General features: G+C 49.6%; 1 protein-coding gene across 2 annotated transcripts in view; it reads right to left on the bottom strand.

Moving 5' to 3' along the window:
- Positions 1-18,344, bottom strand: part of LOC142568058 (SH3KBP1-binding protein 1-like) — a 177,421-nt gene that overhangs the window by 46,548 nt on the left and 112,529 nt on the right. For both annotated transcript variants that reach the window (XM_075678142.1, XM_075678143.1), the window contains exon 15: positions 18,177-18,332. In XM_075678142.1, coding sequence (XP_075534257.1) covers positions 18,177-18,332 — 156 coding nt within the window. The remainder of the gene's footprint in view (positions 1-18,176; positions 18,333-18,344) is intronic.

Raw genomic sequence — 18,344 nt, 5'->3', positions numbered from 1 at the left:
GACAGCAGAATTGGCAGGTTCCTACTTCCACCAGGTTCCCCCCCGGTTGCACTCTTTGCCTATGCAGACGACTTGTCCATTGTCGTCCCGGACGAAGCATCAGCTTGCGGCGTCCTGGAGGTCATGGACAGTTACTGCGGGGCGAGCGGTGCAAGGTTGAATAGGTCGAAAAGTGCAGCAATGTACTTGAACTCCACTCCTTCCAGTCCGCAGCCCATTCATGGTCTCCCCGTGAAAACGCGGCTGCGGATTCTAGGCTTCCAGTTCGAACCAGATGGTCTCTCTCCAGAAAACTGGCGACAGGCTAAGGAGAAGCTTGAAGCCAGGGTTCAGGAATTCAGCGCGTTGTCATGCCCATTGACTGCTCGAGCGACAATCCTTCGCTCACTTCTGTTTTCCTTTCTGACGTATGTGGCGTGTGTGTCTCCTATTCCAACCCGAACCAAGCTTATCTTGGAGAGGGTCTTGTTTCGCTTCCTCTGGAAGGGTACAACTGGTTGTGTAGCTAGGCGGGTGCTCAAGTTGCCCAGGGACAAGGGAGGACTCGGAATTCCCGACCTGGGCATCGTGGCTACTGCACTACACGTCAGGTGGACCCAGGTCGCTCTTAACTCGGATATGCTCCTAACTCGAAGCTTAACTTCCTTCTTTCTTAGCACCCGACTCCGCTGCTTCTCGCAGAGCACATTTTCCCACTGTGTTCCTCGTTCAGGTACCCCGTCCACCATTTATGCGGCGGCTGCCAACTCTTTGGTAAGCCTCCGCAAGGTTCACCCAGGCATCGACGTAGTTTCAGCTCCACTCCAAGAATTAGTGGATATCCTCACCCCAGGACTCCACCCACATTGCCAAAGGTACGACCTGTCGATTCAAAAGCCAAACTGGAAGCTCATTACGGCCGGTTTCCCCGACGCCAGGCGGCCCACCTTTATGTACCGCCTGGCGCGAGGGTGCCTGCCGTTGAGCTACAGGCCCTTCACAGCCATCCCGGCTCGTGGAGTGTGTCCTTTCTGTGGCGCTCATGAGGACTCAGTTCATATCTTTACGCAGTGTTTGCTTCCTGCAGCTCTTCTGCAAAGAGTTGCTAGTCTATTTAGGCTCCCAGGCGTTCCTTATGAGACAGTCCGATTTTTGCACCCTTTGCCCAATCAGGCGATCAACCAGTTCGTGCTTCTCCTCGCCGAGTGCTTTTACCAAGTTTGGCTGGCACGCTGCGATGCAATTTTCGGGGGTCGGGCACCGGGCCTTGACGAAGTGCTTGCGAAAGCACGGAAGGAGGTCTGGTTCCACCTCACCCGGGAGCGGCACCGCTTGGGCGAGAAGAAGTTTCTTGAAGTGTGGGCTCGTCCTGCCATGATTTTTGACGAGTCAGGTGGAAAGCTATCCATTAAGTTATGATGCATGCTCCAAAGGTCGCACGACTCAGCCGTGTGCGCCAGTCAATCTACGGGGTTTTGTTTGGCTCAGTGGAACCCAGAGCTGGAACCGGTGGTGGCGCACCCTCAAGTGGTCGCGCTGCTCCGCGGACGGCTTTGGTGGTCTCCATGGTTGTATGCCTTGACCTCTTTTGCATCAGGGCAGTCCGAGGGTCAGTCAGGCTTGTGCCCTGCAAGACCGACATGGTTGTTTGTGTGTTGAGTGCAGTCCCTCAGTTGGGCTGCACCACAACAGCCCCCTTGTCCGGGAAGGACCGTTGGCCCGAACCAAGTCCCCCCACCCAGTCAGCCCGGGTTGTGGGGGAGCACCGGGGTCAATGTATCGAATGATGTTGGGTTGATGAGTACATGAAAGCTCTGGGACGCGGCGCCTCTGGCTGCCAAGTCCTCTTCCCATCTGACAACGGTGCCGACCCATGCTTCTGCGAGACCGCCTCGTGTGGCCGCCTTCGAACGCGCCACGATTTGTGTGACCATACACGCGAAGGACCAGGCGTTGGGATCCAGCATGGGGCGAACATATTCGCTCGCTTCCGGTCGCGGTGAGTCAGACTTCTAGATTTGTCGCGCGCCCATCGGCATGTTTTGTGGATAGCAACTCGGCTAGCAGGCACTGATCTATGAAAGGTGCAATAAATGCCCTTGTGATTGTTTGCACTACTGTGTTGTCGTTCCTTTGTCCCAAGAGTACGGGTGTGAGAGACCCCACATCTGGCTGCCCAACATGGGACTCTTGGGGCATCGGACGATAGTTTTAACAGTTTTGCTTCGTTCGAGACCTTTGTTTGAACCGAAGCGTAGGCCTAGCGTGAATTTTGATCGCTAGCGTCGGCGGCGTGCTTTCTTGAGCGAGGTGATGGTGGCTGTAGTGTGTTTGAACATGTCAACATGCTAAGCCTTTTCGCAAGTGTTTTTTTTAATGACATTCGTCAGTACGAGAGCCACGTGGTCTGCATCCTAGGAGAGCGAGGCTGAGCGCCCGCGGAGCAGTGGCAGGCCTGAAGCGAGTGAGTACGGAAGCCTCGTGGGTGGTCCGAATTTCTTATGTAAATAGCTTCTTCTATCTCTTTGACTCGGATGAAGTCGCGGCTCTGGGAGCCGGGTGGCCGCGGGCCACGGGTGCCACTACGGGCTGACTGGTATTGTGGCCTGGCACCGGGCGCTCCGACACCATCTGGGACGGTGGGCGCCGTCAACTCGGATGCTGGGTGCACCGAGCAGAGTAGGACCACCTCACAGAGCTGACGTCTCCTCGCAGCTGCCGGTTTTGCACTCATTTTGGGTGTTGTTTTTGGATGCCGGTTGTTGTCAGGGTAGCGACGCTTTAGGCCTAAGGCTTTACGAAGCTGCCTGTCGCACGTGAAGGGACACAACCTGGTGGACCGTGGCGTTGAGGTGTTGCAAGTTGCTTCCCTCATTCTAGTTAGCCTCGCACGAATTGAAATTACTCGTTCGACTCAAGAAAGCGAGCTTCGTTCACGTGAACTTAGCATCTGAGTAGCTGCCCGATATTTTGCTGGCCGAGTTGAACATCGTGCCACATGGGCGATGCGCATGCGTAATTCCTCTCCCTTGCACTACTTTAGTGTTTGCCGAGTGTGTTGAATGTACGCAGCGTGATTGGAGCCACCCCTGGCTTGCTGTCACCTGCACATCGTCTGCGCTGCTGCCCCGGACTAGGATCGAGTCACCCCGGGCGATGGTGATGCTGTGGCCAGTTTGGCGCAGCGACTTCGGCGGCCTCCTGCATGCAGCTCACAACCCTCGGCGGCGGACAAAAGAGCCGGCGGTCACCGACAGCTACGGCGGCTCTTCCCAGCAGGGCGCGTCGGCGCGAGCGACGCTTGTTCGTACCGACTACTGCGTCGTCGTCTCCGGAGTCCTGGCCTGGCATCGTGTCGTCGAGTCTGCAAAGCTGCCGCTGTGACCGGCGGACGCCAGCGGTGCACCCAAGGACAATGTCGGCTCGCATGCTATGGACAGCGTGGACATTTCCTCGGCGCGGCCACTGTTTAATGTTCTACCTTGTTCGCGAAGCACCGTTTGATGTTAGACCGTGTCACATGTCTTGCCGGAATATGTAGTGATTTAAGGTTGGGGGGATGTGGGGATGCGCGACTCTCGCGCGTCCCCTGATATGTTTTTCCCACATGGCGCGTCTCCTGTAATCCGGCTTCGCCGCGTGGCCTGCGTGATGCCCACGGCGGTCGATGTGGTTGGGGCGCAGTGCGAGAGATGGCGCGAGTGTTGCGTTGCTAACGCCGCCTCACGGCAGGGTTACTTGGGGGCGCAGGGGAGGACGGGCTGGCTCTTTTCCCGGCGGGTCGGCTAACAGCGAGGACGTCCCGCGCGCCGACCCATGCTTTTGCGAGACCGCCTCGTGTGGCCGCCTTCGAACGCGCCACGATTCGCGTGACCATACACGCGAAGGACCAGGCGTTGGGATCCAGCATGGGGCGAACATATTCGCTCGCTTCCGGTCGCGGTGAGTCAGACTTCTAGATTTGTCGCGCACCCATCGGCATGTTTTGTGGATAGCAACTCGGCTAGCAGGCACTGATCTATGAAAGGTGCAATAAATGCCCTTGTGATTGTTTGCACTACTGTGTTGTCGTTCCTTTGTCCCAAGAGTACGGGTGTTAGAGACCCCACACACTGAAAGTGATAGCAGCCTGAATGATGGCAACTTTGTTTGTGACTGCCATGTTTGCAGAATTGCCTGCCCAAATCATTTTCAAAAATTAGGCGATGCACCATGCGGCATCCAGAATTTCAGTCACTGTTATACAATGGTTCTATGGAGTAGCTGGTGCCACGAGGAAGTCGAAACAGCCAATCAAGTAAGATTAAGTCCAAAAAATCAGTTGGGAAATGTAGTACCCCTAGGTTTCTAAATGCAACAATTAAAGTCGACAGCCCCTGGAGTAACATAGCAAAATATACCGTATTTACTCGCATAATGCTCGCACCCCCCACATTGGCTATCAAAAAATGGAAAATTTTTTTCCCCCGCATAATCATCGCACCCCCAAAATTACTGCCGCGAGCCGTCTGCTTGTCGTAGCGATCGCCATCTATTGACTGCGGCCACAACTAACTGCCATGGTAGGGCGCATGTGCTACTAGGCGGCGGTACTGTGCTATCATCCGCTGCCACCGCCGCTACTGCTCATCCACTTACCACCGCTACGCCATTTTGCGAAGGTGTCTCCAGCTCTCCGGTGTCTCGTAGGCCTCGTTTGCCTTGTTCGTGTGTTGCACCGTGCTCTTTGTGCCACTTCGCCATGGGACGCTACGCAAGCTGTGTAGCTTGCGTTGCGTCCAGAGGCATGGGGGATGATTGATGTAAACATGGTGGCCAGAAGCTTCAAGAAAACAGGAATTTCGAACGCCCTGGATGCGACCGAGGACCACCTGGTGTGGGACGACGAAGAAGCATCGGAAGATGAAGAAACCATCGATTCCAGTGTCGACACGGACTCTGATGAAGAGTACAATTGCCTGCAGGACGTACGCAACGCGAGTAGTGACGGGGAGGTTGCGCGCGGCAAATAGAGTGCTTTAGCAGCTTGAGCTTACGTTCACCCTGTACTTTCATAACGAAGGTAAGTTAGGCTTGAAAGTAATGTTTTCGTTATATTTACAATTGCGGACCTGACAATCCTGATCTTGCACCCATTCATCTTTGCATTTAACACTCTGAAACATTTGCTTGAAAATTTTCCCCGCATAATTATCGCACCCCCAAACTTCGCGTTGATTTTCAGGAAAAAAAAGTGCGAGGATTACGCGAGTAAATACGGTAATTGTTCAGAATATAATAAATGATTCTGTAGAGGATCTGATTCCAGCGCTGGCGCTGTGAACGTCTGCACAACGAGTGGATGTTATGTTTGCAGCGCCGGCCTCCTCGGCGTGGAAGGCACGTACAATAAAGGCTCAGTTTCACCACCGCTTGGCTGCTCGTCGGTTGCACTCAAAGTTTTGTTATCTCTGCGTGCATCTGTCTATAGCGGACGCTTTTCATGCCCCTACAGCCTGGTGACCTGGACGTAGCAAGCACACGCGATGGAAGACGAAATGAATGCTACTGTGTCCAGCAACAATGCCCCGGATCCTCAGCCCCAGCCAACAGTGACAGTCGACGTCCCTGCCCCCAGCACTGCCATGGATGCCACTTCCAATGCCTAGCTGTGGCTGCCACCGTTTTGGCCAAAGAATCCCGCCATGTGGTTCACGCAAGTAGAAGCCCTCTTCGATCCACAGCGCATCACATCGCAATGTGTGATGCACCAGCACGTCATCTCAGCACTTCACTCTGAGGTAGCTGATGAGTTCGACAACGTCATCAGAGCCCTACATCCGGCTGCACCCTACGACCAGTTCAAGGCCATAGTGCTCACATGCAAAACCGTATCGGAGAGCAGCTGCTTGCAGCAACTCCTCAATGCGGAAGAACTTGGCAATTGCCGACCATCGCAGCTATTACTTTGGATGCGACAGCTACTCGGCGACCGCACCCAAGACTCCGAGAGTCCACTATTGCGTGAGCTATTTCTGCAACGCTTGCCTTAGACACTTGTCATGATTTTGGTAGCTGCGGATGATATGCCTCTTGACAAACTGGCAGAGTTCGCGGACCGCGTCAATGACTACTCAGACTCAAGCTCTGCGGTGTCCTCGACCACTGTCACATCAGACCTCGAGGCCCGGCAATCTCGCCTCAAGGAGGAATTTGACAGGCTGATGGACACCATGGCAGCAATGCAGATGGACATGCCTCGTCGCTCTCCACTGGCTAGGGGTGGCTCCCGTTCGCTTTCCTGTTCCCGCCCAAAACACACTTTCGACGACTTCTGCTGGTACCACACCAGGTATGGCGCCAGCGTTGCCAAATGTCGACAGCCTTGTCGCTGGCAGGGAAACATGGAAGCGAGTCACTGATGGCGGCATGTGACTCAACCGCTATGCGAAGCCGCCTATTGTACATCACAGACAGGATCGCAGGCCATCGCTTTCTTGTGGACACTGGTGCAGAGGTGAGCGACATTCCTGCCTCCCGCCTCGCCGACACTGTTGTCCAAGGACTGCGCCTTTGCAAGCTGTGAATACATTCACTATCACAACATATAGCCAATGCTCCCTCACCATTGACCTGGGCCTGCGTCGCATAGTTCGATGGATTTTCATCCTCGCCGACGTGCGCTTCACCATACTAGGTGCGGATTTTCGTACCCATTTCGGTTTGAACTTGAATCTCCACTTCCGTCAACTTGTGGACTGTACGACCAGCCTCTCCATGCAAGGTATCCTCACACCACTGTCCGCCTCCATGCAAGCAGCTCCGCATTCACCATCATCAGAATTTGCCTCTGTCCTCAGTGAACTTCCTGAACTTACCAAACCTAGCAACCTTTTTGCGGCCGAACCTTGCTCCTATTCATACTTCTGTTCTTCACCCTTAGCTGACGGAACGACTGTGCCGTGGACGCATATCTACACGCATTTGCTGACTGCGGACCGTTCGTGGCAGCTACCTGCCGCCACGTGTTCACTAGGATCACTGCCGGATCACCAGTTCACCGCCCGTTCATCAACTGATCGCATGTGTTAAACAGTCCACAGCACAAGCGCCATCGCTGCCAGTGGTGGCACCCCCTCCCAGAATCGCTATAAAAAGGACCGAACATCAGCTGCCGAGTGGGATTTGCGGCCAAACCTTGCTCCTATTCATACTTCTGTTCTTCACCCTTAGGTGAGTGTGACGCAAATACATAGCTACTGTAAAAAAAAATGTGTCTTGGCCGCAAATCCCAACTGTAGTTTTCTGAGCTGTCAATTCTGTTGTGATGGGTGTTGATATTTGCACATTCCGCGTCCGAATAGGTTGTTTTGTGCCATTTGGGAGGGACACTGTATCATGTTCACCAGTATGGTTTCGTCCAGGCTGTGCTGCCACTAGGATATGCGTAGGCGCTCGACTGACTTTAGCTGTGTCTTGTATATGGCTCCTGCTAATCTGTGCTGGTGACGTTGAGACAAATCCCGGCCCAGATAAATCTGATCAAGTTCTCGCTGCAATTAAAGAAATGAGATTAGTCAGTGAAAATTTTCAAAAAGAAGTTCTTGGAAAAATCAAAGATGTACAACTGAGCGTTACCGAAATCAAACGGCGCTTATCTAAGCTAGAAGACAGCTCGGCCGCTGTCAGTGACATCTCTAAGGAAGTCAACACCTTGGGCGCGATGCTGAAAGAATCTCAAAACAGGCTTCAAAGCATAGAAACAACTCAAACGCGACAGTCTAGCAAACTTGTTGATGACCTCAATAATAGAATGCGTAGAAATAACTTGATCTTCAAAGGCATTGCTGAGCAGACAACGGAAACATGGAAAGATACCGAAGATGTGGTGACAAAGTTTGTAACCACGAACTTGGGAATGTCAATTGGCGAAATCGAACGAGCCCATAGAATAGGAGAATGAAGGGAGAACAACACCCGCCCAATAATTGTGAAATTCTTAAATTTCAAAGACAAGACCTGCATTCTCAAAAATGCCCACAAACTGAAAGATCTTAAATCTGCTTCCGTTTGGATAGAAGAGGACTTTTCACCTAGAATGCAATTTATTAGGAAGCAGCTTAGAGACTTTGCTCGAAAGAACAGACATCCTGGTGAGCAATATAAACTCTTCTTCGATAAACTTCTTCTTAATGGTACCCTGTATTCATTCAACTGCACCACTAGAGAAGTGACTGCTCTTCCCAAACGCCACTCTACAGGTAGGGCTGCTTTTTCAGAAAACGGTATAAAAGAAATGACTACTCCCCATGAAGGCGATGCGACCTCTCAGGACAACTGACTAAAAAATAAAGGGATAATTTCAACGTTGTCAATTTTGGTGACAAATTTCCGTAGCCTCCTTCCAAAGCAAGATCATTTCTGTTCTTATGTCGAAGCATGCTCAGCTGACCTGGTGTTAGGATCAGAGACTTGGTTATCTCCCGATGTTAATAATTCCGAACTATCCTTGTCCAGCCAGTTTTTATTATTTAGGAAAGACCGCATAACTTCACGCGGTGGTGGGGTAATAATCGCTGTAAGGAAAAGCTTGGAAGCGTTTGTTATTGATACGGAATCGTGCCTGGAAATTTTGTGCATTGCATTACGTCTGTCACCGTCTGTAACTTGTGCCGTTGGGGTGTGTTATCGCCCACCTGATTCACCCGAGGAATTCCCTGAACATCTGAATGAATCTTTAACTCACATTCAGAACAAATTTCCACGCGCACCAGTATTCCTGGCCGGCGACTTCAATTATCCGAATATTAATTGGAAAACATGCAGGCCCCTCCACGGCACAAGAAAGCGTGAATGCCAGAATTTTCTGGATGTGTTAACACTTTTCAATCTGCACCAAATAGTTTCCACACCTACGCGTGGTCATTCGCTTTTAGATCTTGCACTGACAACGGAACCGGAGAAGACATCTGTACACGTTTTAGATGGCATCAGTGACCACATGATACTGCAGTGCGATTATACAGTAGTCAGGAATAAACCAGAAAAACAGAAAAAAGTTATATTTGATTATACCAGAGCGAATGTTGACGCTCTTCTTGATGAACTATCATTATTCTGTACAGATATTTTTCACTCTTTCAATATGCGAGATGCAAATGAGAACTGGTTCCTAATTCGTGATAAACTAACTCTGCTGAAAGATAAACACGTGCCTAAGGTCACCATTACCACATCTACAGAAAGCACATGGTTCACAAGACATGTGAAACAATGCATAAACAAAAAGAAACGGTTGTACGCAAAAGCTAAACTGACAGCATCTGAACACGATTGGAACAACTACCGCACACATGAGCAACTGTGCAAAAGTGAAATTGAATCAGCAAAGGACAAGTTTTATAACAGTGACCTTTCACACATGTTAAAAAACAATCCTAAAAAATTTTGGCGGGTTGTTAATCCAAATTACAGTTCAAACTCCTCGGTATCCATAAATAAAGAAGGTAATCTTCTTACTTCCCTTGAAGTAGCAGAGGAATTTAACCAATTTTTCTGCTCAGTATTCACCCATGAAGGCCCCTTACCTACTGACCTACAATTTCCAACGCTGTGCCAAACTATGCCTGACATAACTGTCACGCCAGAAGGCATATATTCTGCCATAGACCGTCTCCCTATTAACTCGGCACCTGGCCCCGATGGAATATGTCCTAAATTGCTAAAAATAGCAAAGCCTGTAATAAGCCCAATCTTAGCCGCAATTTTTCAGCAATCTATAGATACGGGCTGTGTCCCAAACGACTGGAAAATTGCGAGTGTCATACCCGTTTTCAAATCTGGTGATGGCTCTAACCCGTCAAATTACAGACCAATTTCGCTAACCAACACCAGCTGCAAATTACTAGAACACATAATCTCATCGGCCATCATGAGCTATCTGACGAAGCATAACTTCTTTTTTGCGAATCAGCACGGCTTTCTTCACGGTCGATCTTGCGAAACACAACTGTTCGAATTAATTACTGACCTTCATCGTGCTGTTCATGCTCACTCTAAAATAGACGCCGTATTTGTAGATTTCGCCAAAGCGTTCGACAAAGTTCCACACAAACGTCTAATTAAAAAACTTGACAATCTGAACATTAATTCGAAGGTTATTTTTTGGATTAACAATTTTTTGGCCAATCGCTACCAATCAGTCTTTGTTAATGGGCATTCATCAACCCTCTCCCACGTTAAATCTGGAGTACCACAAGGGTCTGTACTTGGACCTATCTTATTCTTAGTTTATATTAATGACATAAGCAATAACCTGAATTCTACGGTCAGATTGTTTGCAGATGATTGCATGATATACAGGCAAATAATTGAACCTTCTGATTCACTTCTACTACAATCGGACTTAGACAAGATTAACGATTGGTGCACACAATGGCAAATGGAAATTAATACCTCGAAAACAAAAGTCGTGACATTTACCACAAAAACTGACCCAGAACCTTGCCATTACATTCTAAACGGCATGACTGTAGAATCGGTACCGGTCATAAAATATTTAGGGATCCATTTAGCATCCGACCTTTCATGGAACATTCACATAGATACGGTCATTAACAAGGCTTCGAAAACACTCGGATTTCTCAGACGAAATCTGCGTTCAGCTAATGCAGACACTAAGTATTTAGCATACACTACATTAGTGCGCTCGCAGTTGGATTACGCCTCTTTGATTTGGAACCCATACCAAGCATACTTAATAACAAAATTAGAGTCTCTTCAAAATAAAGCCTCTCGATTCATATCGAAGAACTACTCGCGTACGGCAAGCGTCACTGAAATAAAGAAAGCTCTCAAGTTACCTCCTCTTGAAAGACGTAGAATGCTTTTCCTACTGTCCTTTTTCCACAAATTGTATCACAGCCACTCTTCCTTTGCTATATCCCGTCTCACGCCAGCGCATCGCATATTCCCACGCATTGACCACCAACTCAAAGTCAAACCCATCTTTGCTGGCACAAACCTGTTCTTTCATTCGCCGCTCGTTCTAGCCATCCGTCAATGGAATCTTCTGCCTGGCACTATTGCATCTGTCATTGATTACGAAGCGTTTGTAACCAGCCTGAAATGTCACCTTGAGCTGTAACCTTCATTCTTCCCCTCTCCTCACTTCTTACATGTGTGTATATATATAACGCTACTCTCTGAAACAATTGAATGTTTGTTGATTATTGTTGATATGTACCTTTATATTTGGTTTTTCTCTTCAACATGCTGTTAATGGTGAGCGACTTCTGTACACATCATAGTGCTGCGTTGCTTTGTACTAACTGTTGTTCCCCCCCTATGTAATGCCTGCTGGGCCTTTAGGGTATTTGAATAAATAAATAAATAAACCTGGAACTTCCGGTGCGACACACTGTGACGCACCACATCGTCATCACGGGTCCATCAGCGTCCTGCAAGCCACGACGTCTTGCTGGAGGCCGCCTCGCCACAGGTCGCAGAGAATTTGACCACATGCGGCAGTTAGGCATAATCTGCCCATCATCAAGCAGCTGGTCATCTGCCCTGCACATGGTGCCCAAGCGTGACCCCGGAGATTGGCGCCCTTGTGGAGACTATCGTGCATTGAATGCTCGCACCGTCCCCGACCTGTACCCGCTTCCGCACATTCACAACTTTGCTACCACTCTTGCTGGAACAACCATATTTAGCAAGATTGACCTCATCAAGGCATATCACCCAATTCCTGTGGAACTAGTGGACATACTGAAGACTGCCATCACAACACCTTTTGGCCTATTCAAGTACGACCGCATGCCTTTCGGGTTACGGTATGCAGGCCAAACTTTTCAACGCTTCATCAATGAAGTCATGCATGGTCTGCACTTCGTCGTTGCCTATCTTGATGATCCGCTGGTGGCGAGTTGTTCATCAGAGCAGCACACTGACCATCTGCGATTGCAGTTTTTGTGACTCCAGGAACATGGCTTCACTATCAACACAGCCAAATGTGTCTTTGGTCTTGACAACGTCGAATTTCTTGGACATCTTGTCGCACTTCAGGGAATCAAGCCATTGGACAGGAATGTTCAATATCTGTGGAGATTTTCTACACCCATCGTCACTTTGCAAGCTCTGCTAATTTCTCGGGTTTCTGAGCTTTCACCGTCGGTTCCTGCCTAATATAGCATGCATCATTCTACCTCTGCCCAACATGCTGAAGGCTCCAAAGGCACCATGTGCGACCTTGGAGTTGTGGGGATGCGCGACTCTCGCGCGTCGCTTGATATGTTTTTCTCGCATAGTGCGTCTCCTGTAATCTGGCTTCGCGGCGTGGCCTGGCACCTGCGGCGGTTGGAGAGGTTGAGGCGCAGTACGAGAGATGGCACGAGTGTTGCGCTGCTAACACCGCCAACACGCGGGGTTACTGGGGCGTCGAAAGACAAGGTGCTCTCTCTTTGATTCGGGACAGCAAGCAGTACGGACGTGCCGCGCGTGCGCCGATCCATGCTTCTGCGAGACCGTCTCACGTGGCCGCCTAGGAATGCGCCACCGTTCGCGTGACCGTACGCGCGAACGACCAGGCGTTGGGATTCAGCATGGGGCGAACATATTCGCTCGATATCCGGTCGCGGTGAGTAGGACTTCTAGATTTATCGCGCGCCCATCGGCATGTTTTGCGGATAGCAACTTGGCTAGCAGGCACTGATCTACGAAAGGTGCAATAAATGCCCTTTTGATTGTTTGCACTACTGTGTTGTCGTTCCTTTGTCCCAAGAGCACGGGAGGAGAACCCCACAGAGTAGACGTCTGAAGCAGACGCCGCCTTCCAAGAAGCTCTCACAGATGCCACCCTCCTAGTGCATCCCCTAACTGACGTGCCCATGCAGCTCATCACCGAAGCCTCCTCCAGTGCCGTTGGTGCAGTTCTGCAACAATTCCAGCAGAATTTGTGTTGTCTGCTTGGTTTCTTTTCGCAGAAGATGAAGCCGGCAGAAGCTCGATACAGCACTTTCGACTGTGAACTCCTGGCTGTCTACCTTGGCATTCGCCACTTTTGCCACCTTCTCGAAGGTACCATGTTGGATGTACTGATGGATGACAAGCCACTGACATTCACTTTCCGTGGAAACCACAGCACACACATGTCCCGGCGAATTCGGCACCTGCATTTTATCTCCGAATTCACAGTCGACCTCCGGTACTTCGAAGGACCCATTAATATGGCTGCCGACGCCCTGTCATGTGTTGACGTGTTTTCCACTACTGCTGTGGACTTCCAGATCATTGCAGAGGCACAACATTCTGACAATGAGCTGCATGACCTGCGTGCAGGGTCCACATCTCTCTCGTTTTCTGAGGTGCCACCGCCGTTCTCCTCCGGTACAATTGTCTGCGACATGTCAACAACAGGCTGTGCCCGTCCATTTGTGCCTTCTTCCCACCGTCATCAAGTTTTTGGCAAGCTACACGACTCGAGCCATCCTCGTGCTCGTACCACTTAGCACCTCATCACCTCCCGCCCTGTAGAGGATCAGATTCCGCCGCCGCAGCCGCGAATGTCTACACAACGAGCAGATGTTCATGTTTGCAGCGCCGGCGGCCTCGTCGCCGTGGAAGGCACGTACAATAAAGGCTCAGTTTTACCGCCACTCGGCTGCTCGTTGGTTGCACTCAAAGTTCCTTCTCTTCTCTCTGTGCGTGTCTGTATATAGCGGGCATATTTCGTGCCCCAATAGATTCACCCATAGTATGTGTCGCTATTCAGATGTCATCTAAATTTAATGGCACATTTTTGCTCAGGAGCCGACATTTATTAATCTTTTAGAACTAATGTAACAGAATGGATTGCTTGTGAGTGTAAATTGTCTATAAATTTAAAACACCTTATTTTACTAAAACCTGATTTCACTATCCTGAAACACTGTAGGAAGACCATGCGACATAACTGAGTCCCAGAGATCAATAAAAGAAGCCACGGCATGCTTTCTCAGTAAGGTTGAGTCAAAATCAAATACAGCAAAATTTAAATATTGCTGACTATTTGCCATGACGTTTGAAGAAATGCAATGCTACATTTGACTAGTGATGGTCTTACCGTATTTACTCGATTCTAATGTGCCCTTGTTTGCAATGTGCACCTGTTTGCTGTGACCTAAGAAAAGTCCTTTACAGTACCGCTAAGCTCATTCTTTCATACAGAAACGCCACTTTCTATCGTTTGGAAAAACTCCTCCCAGTGCACTGAAGTTGCGATAAATAAAAATGTCGAAGTTTCGCCCGAACGATGAAGCATCGATTACGATAGCAAATTAGTAGACAGCTATACGAAAGTAAGGGTAGTAGTTTTATCGGCCGTATAAGCTTTCGAACATTAGCTTACTACCTCAATTAACAAGCATGTTGTCATGCGTACACAAGCAAACATGAACACATCTCACTCAATAACCACGGAAACTCTTTAAACGCTTCAGTGAGGAAATGCGGCCAGTGCAGTAGCAGGAGCGAGTGAATTGATCTTTGTGCGGCCTCTCGCTTCGACGCGAACTAAGCGATGAGAAGACAATGCAGTGCGCCTAGATGCATAGACTTGTTTCCATCGCAGATGGCTTTCAAGATACGGGCCACAGGGCGGCTCCCTATGTGGCAGCCTCTCCCATTTGCACCAGTACCGCCCGCAAGTTTCAGGAACTGAGAATACCCGTGATGCGGTCCGATTTCCGCCCGTCTCCGCACATATGACCGCTTCCTTTTTAATTGCGGCATCGTGCTGAACTCGACATGTCCTTGCAGTCGGCACTTCCACTCTGATAGAGCAAACTAAGAAAAGGGGAAGACAGACAGTGCACTAACCTAAGCCAAAGGAAGCATTGCCTAAGCACACGTACTACAGCACATGAAGGAAGCTACAGCAACAAGGCTCAAAGCGCGTACAAGGCAGCCATGTTGAAATGCCGATGGTGATATGGTAACGCAGATTTAGGGTCGTACTCGATTCTAACGTGCACGCAATTTTTTGACCCATTTTATCACAAAATAAGTGCACGTTAGATTCTAGTAAATACGGTAATGCATCAAAGCAACAATTGCAGTGTGAGAGACGGGAAACAACAAGTGGGGTCCTTAATGTGCTCTCAAGCCTGACTACAAAAGTGTTGCTGCATTTCATGCCATGGGAACGCGGTGGCCCGGTTATCAAATTAACTGTGACCTTGCACTCAGCACCGGAATGCCGTAGCCATCGATGAACCGCGCTGAGTGCCTATCAAGTTTACCTAGAGTAACCTTAGTACGAGGCAACCTGGGAGATGCCACATTTGAGCAGGACTATACCGTGAGCTACAAGGTACTCGTGACAACATGAAGGAATGAGTAGGACAGTATTTTTGTCCTCTATTATCATCAGCTTACTTTATGTCCACTACAGAAAGAAGGCCGTCCTCACTGATCGCCCATTAACCTTGTCTTGTGTGAAAGGGCTCCACCAGATCTCAGCCGCATTTCACTTTCTTTGGCCTATCACTCTAGTAGACATGGCATAAGTTGCCCGGCACAACTTTCCCTCTTAATCTGAATGATTATTCAATTCATACCAGCACTGCCATCTTCAAGACGATGTTGTGGTCAGTGAACAAAAAGCCTTTTAAATGGGTTCAAAAGTCTGCACTGGCCATCAAACTTTGAAGCAGGCAATGAAGCTGTATCTTAAGTAAAGCTGTAGACAAACTAATACATCCTAGTGGCAGTAGGTTGTACTTGAAAAACTATTAAAACAAGCAAGCAAGAAAACCTGCACATTATTTGACTGAAATTCTGTCTCTTGACATACCGATCACTTTCCATTCCTATCAATCATTGCACAACCTTAGTCTTTCAGTCATGTTTATTTATTATGCTCCAAGTTTTGGTTCTATTGTGACGAAGAAGATCGGCAGGCTGAAAAGCCCCGTTGCCATCGCGTGGCATATACCCAGTTCGTTCGCTGGCTGCGCCCTACCTGCTGGTGCTTAGTTTGTCGCTGCTGCTCTACGAGCCGAATAAACCCCCATGAATACTTTGTTAAGCGCAAAAAGACAGACACAAGAAAGACGACAGGACAAGGCGCTACTCTCAACTGACATCATTTTATTGCGTCACTCCTTTATAGACCTCAGCGCTGTACAAGGTACCTTGTACAGCGCTGAATTTGGTTTTTTGGATTCGGTCGCATGAGTGCGCTCTTGGGATCGGATGTTGGTGGCTCCACCGCATGGTGCTCACTGCGCATGTTCCTCTGGTTTGAGCGGTCTATAAAGGAGTGACGCAATAAAATGATGTCAGTTGAGAGTAGCGCCTTGTCCTGTCGTCTTTCTTGTGTCTGTCTTTTTGCGCTTAACAAAGTATTCATGGATTCGCACCAACTAGCCCGCCAACGCATTGTGCTGAATAAACCCCCCTTTACAATTGGTGGAGGTGCGGGGTAGACCACGGTAATCACCGGGGCAGCGGGTTGTGGTTGTGGTAGTCCTTCTTCTGGCATTATGAAGACGGGCTGCAGTGTCCGATTATGAAGTTCCAGAATTCTGGTTGTACCCAGCAGCTCCACCAGTTACGACAAGAGTTCTGCTCCGCTTTTCATTCTGACCCGCAGTGTGGTCATGGCGGAGTGTCAAAAACTTACACACGGCTTCGCCTACAATATTATTGGCAAGGGATGTACACCTTCGTCCACAAATACGTATGCTCCAACCACTTCCCTGCCCAGCTCAGCCATTTGACCGTGTCGGCATTGATATATACGGGCCTCTTCCATCTACTGGCGCTAGCAACCGATGGATTGTTGTCGCCGTAGATCATTTCACACGGTATGCTGAAACCGCCGCCTTGCCTGCCGCATCAGCAAAAGAAATAGCCTCGTTCATTCTAAACAACTTCGTTCTCCGCCATGGCGCACCTCGTGAACTGTTGAACAATCGGGCCCGCGTATTCCTCTCGGATGTCCTGCAGTCACTCCTATCTGAATGCCAAATTATTCACCGCACTACTACTGCTTATCATCCACAGACTAATGGCTTAACAGAACGATTCAACGGAACTCTTGGTGACATGCTATCAATGTATGTTGCATCTGACCACTCCAACTGGGACCTTGTGCTTCCGTTCGTCACTTATGCATATAACACTGCCTCTCAAGCCACTACCGGATTCTCACCATTCTTTCTGCTTTATGGCCGCCATCCCTCCAGCACTATTGATACAGTTCTCCCGTACCGGCCGGACCCTGCTGAATGCTCACCTGTTTCTGTGGTTGCTCAGCACGCCGAGAAATGCCGACAACTGGCCCGTTCTTTGACGTCTGCTCAACAGTGCCGCCAAAAAGAACGCCATGACCTCAATCCTCCCCCTCAACCCTTCCCCGTCGACTCACTCGTGTAGCTTTGGGTCCCGCCTGTTGCGGCTCCTGGCCTTTCGTCCAAGCTCCTGCCAAAGTACCGCGGGCCCTACCGCGTGGTTGCACAAACATCACCAGTGAACTATGTTATCGAACCCGTATCGCCATCTTCCGATCTGCGTCATCGGGGGCGAGAGACTGTGCACATTGACCGGCTGAAGCAGTATTACAATCCGCCCACCTCTTCCTAGGTCGCCAGGATGGCTACTCTTCAATTCCGGGGGTGATTGTGACGAAGAACATCGGCAGGCTGAAAAGCCCCATTGCCACTGCGTGGCACGTACCCAGTTCGTTCGCTGGCTGCGCCCTACCTGCTGGTGCTCAGTTTGTTGCTGCTTCTCTACGAGCCGAATAAACCCCCCTTTACACTATAATTTCATGCTCACAGAATATATACTTTTTCCTTTTTCATGATCACAGTCATTAATAGACCATACGCAAAAATATTCTGTGCCTGCTGTCTGTAAAAATGGGATGTGGTTAGAGCGTTCCTCAATCACAGAGGACAGAAGCCGTGCAACTGCATCAAGCAAACATGCACACATGAAACACATCAGCTGTCTCAGTGTCACTCAGTCCACATACCACCGGGAATACTTGTTTTCTAACAATGTGGCAAGGCACAAAGTTACCGATTCTGGTGCTAGAGGTTGGGATGAATTTCACAAATGGTCCACTGTAAACGCGTGCACTACCTTTACATGCAACACAAACAATCATTCACACTGTCCAAGAAGCGCTGCATGACCACTCCATGGATAAGTAAATCCCAAGCTCTCACCGCTGTCATTTCCAGCTGGGTAGCTGGCTGAGGGCTCAAGGTCTTCCAGGGAGACGACCTTGAAGGAAGCCAACGGCGTTGACCCCGGCTGCGTTGAGATCATGCCTCGGAAGCGGGTCACGCTCCAGGTGCGCACGTGGCTGTACTCGCTGCACACTGCAACGAGAT

Source organism: Dermacentor variabilis, unplaced genomic scaffold, assembly GCF_050947875.1.
Source record: "Dermacentor variabilis isolate Ectoservices unplaced genomic scaffold, ASM5094787v1 scaffold_16, whole genome shotgun sequence".
Taxonomy (NCBI): Eukaryota; Metazoa; Arthropoda; class Arachnida; order Ixodida; family Ixodidae; genus Dermacentor; species Dermacentor variabilis.
The sequence above is the reverse complement of the archived record's forward strand: the minus strand, read 5'-3'. Positions and strand labels throughout refer to the sequence as shown.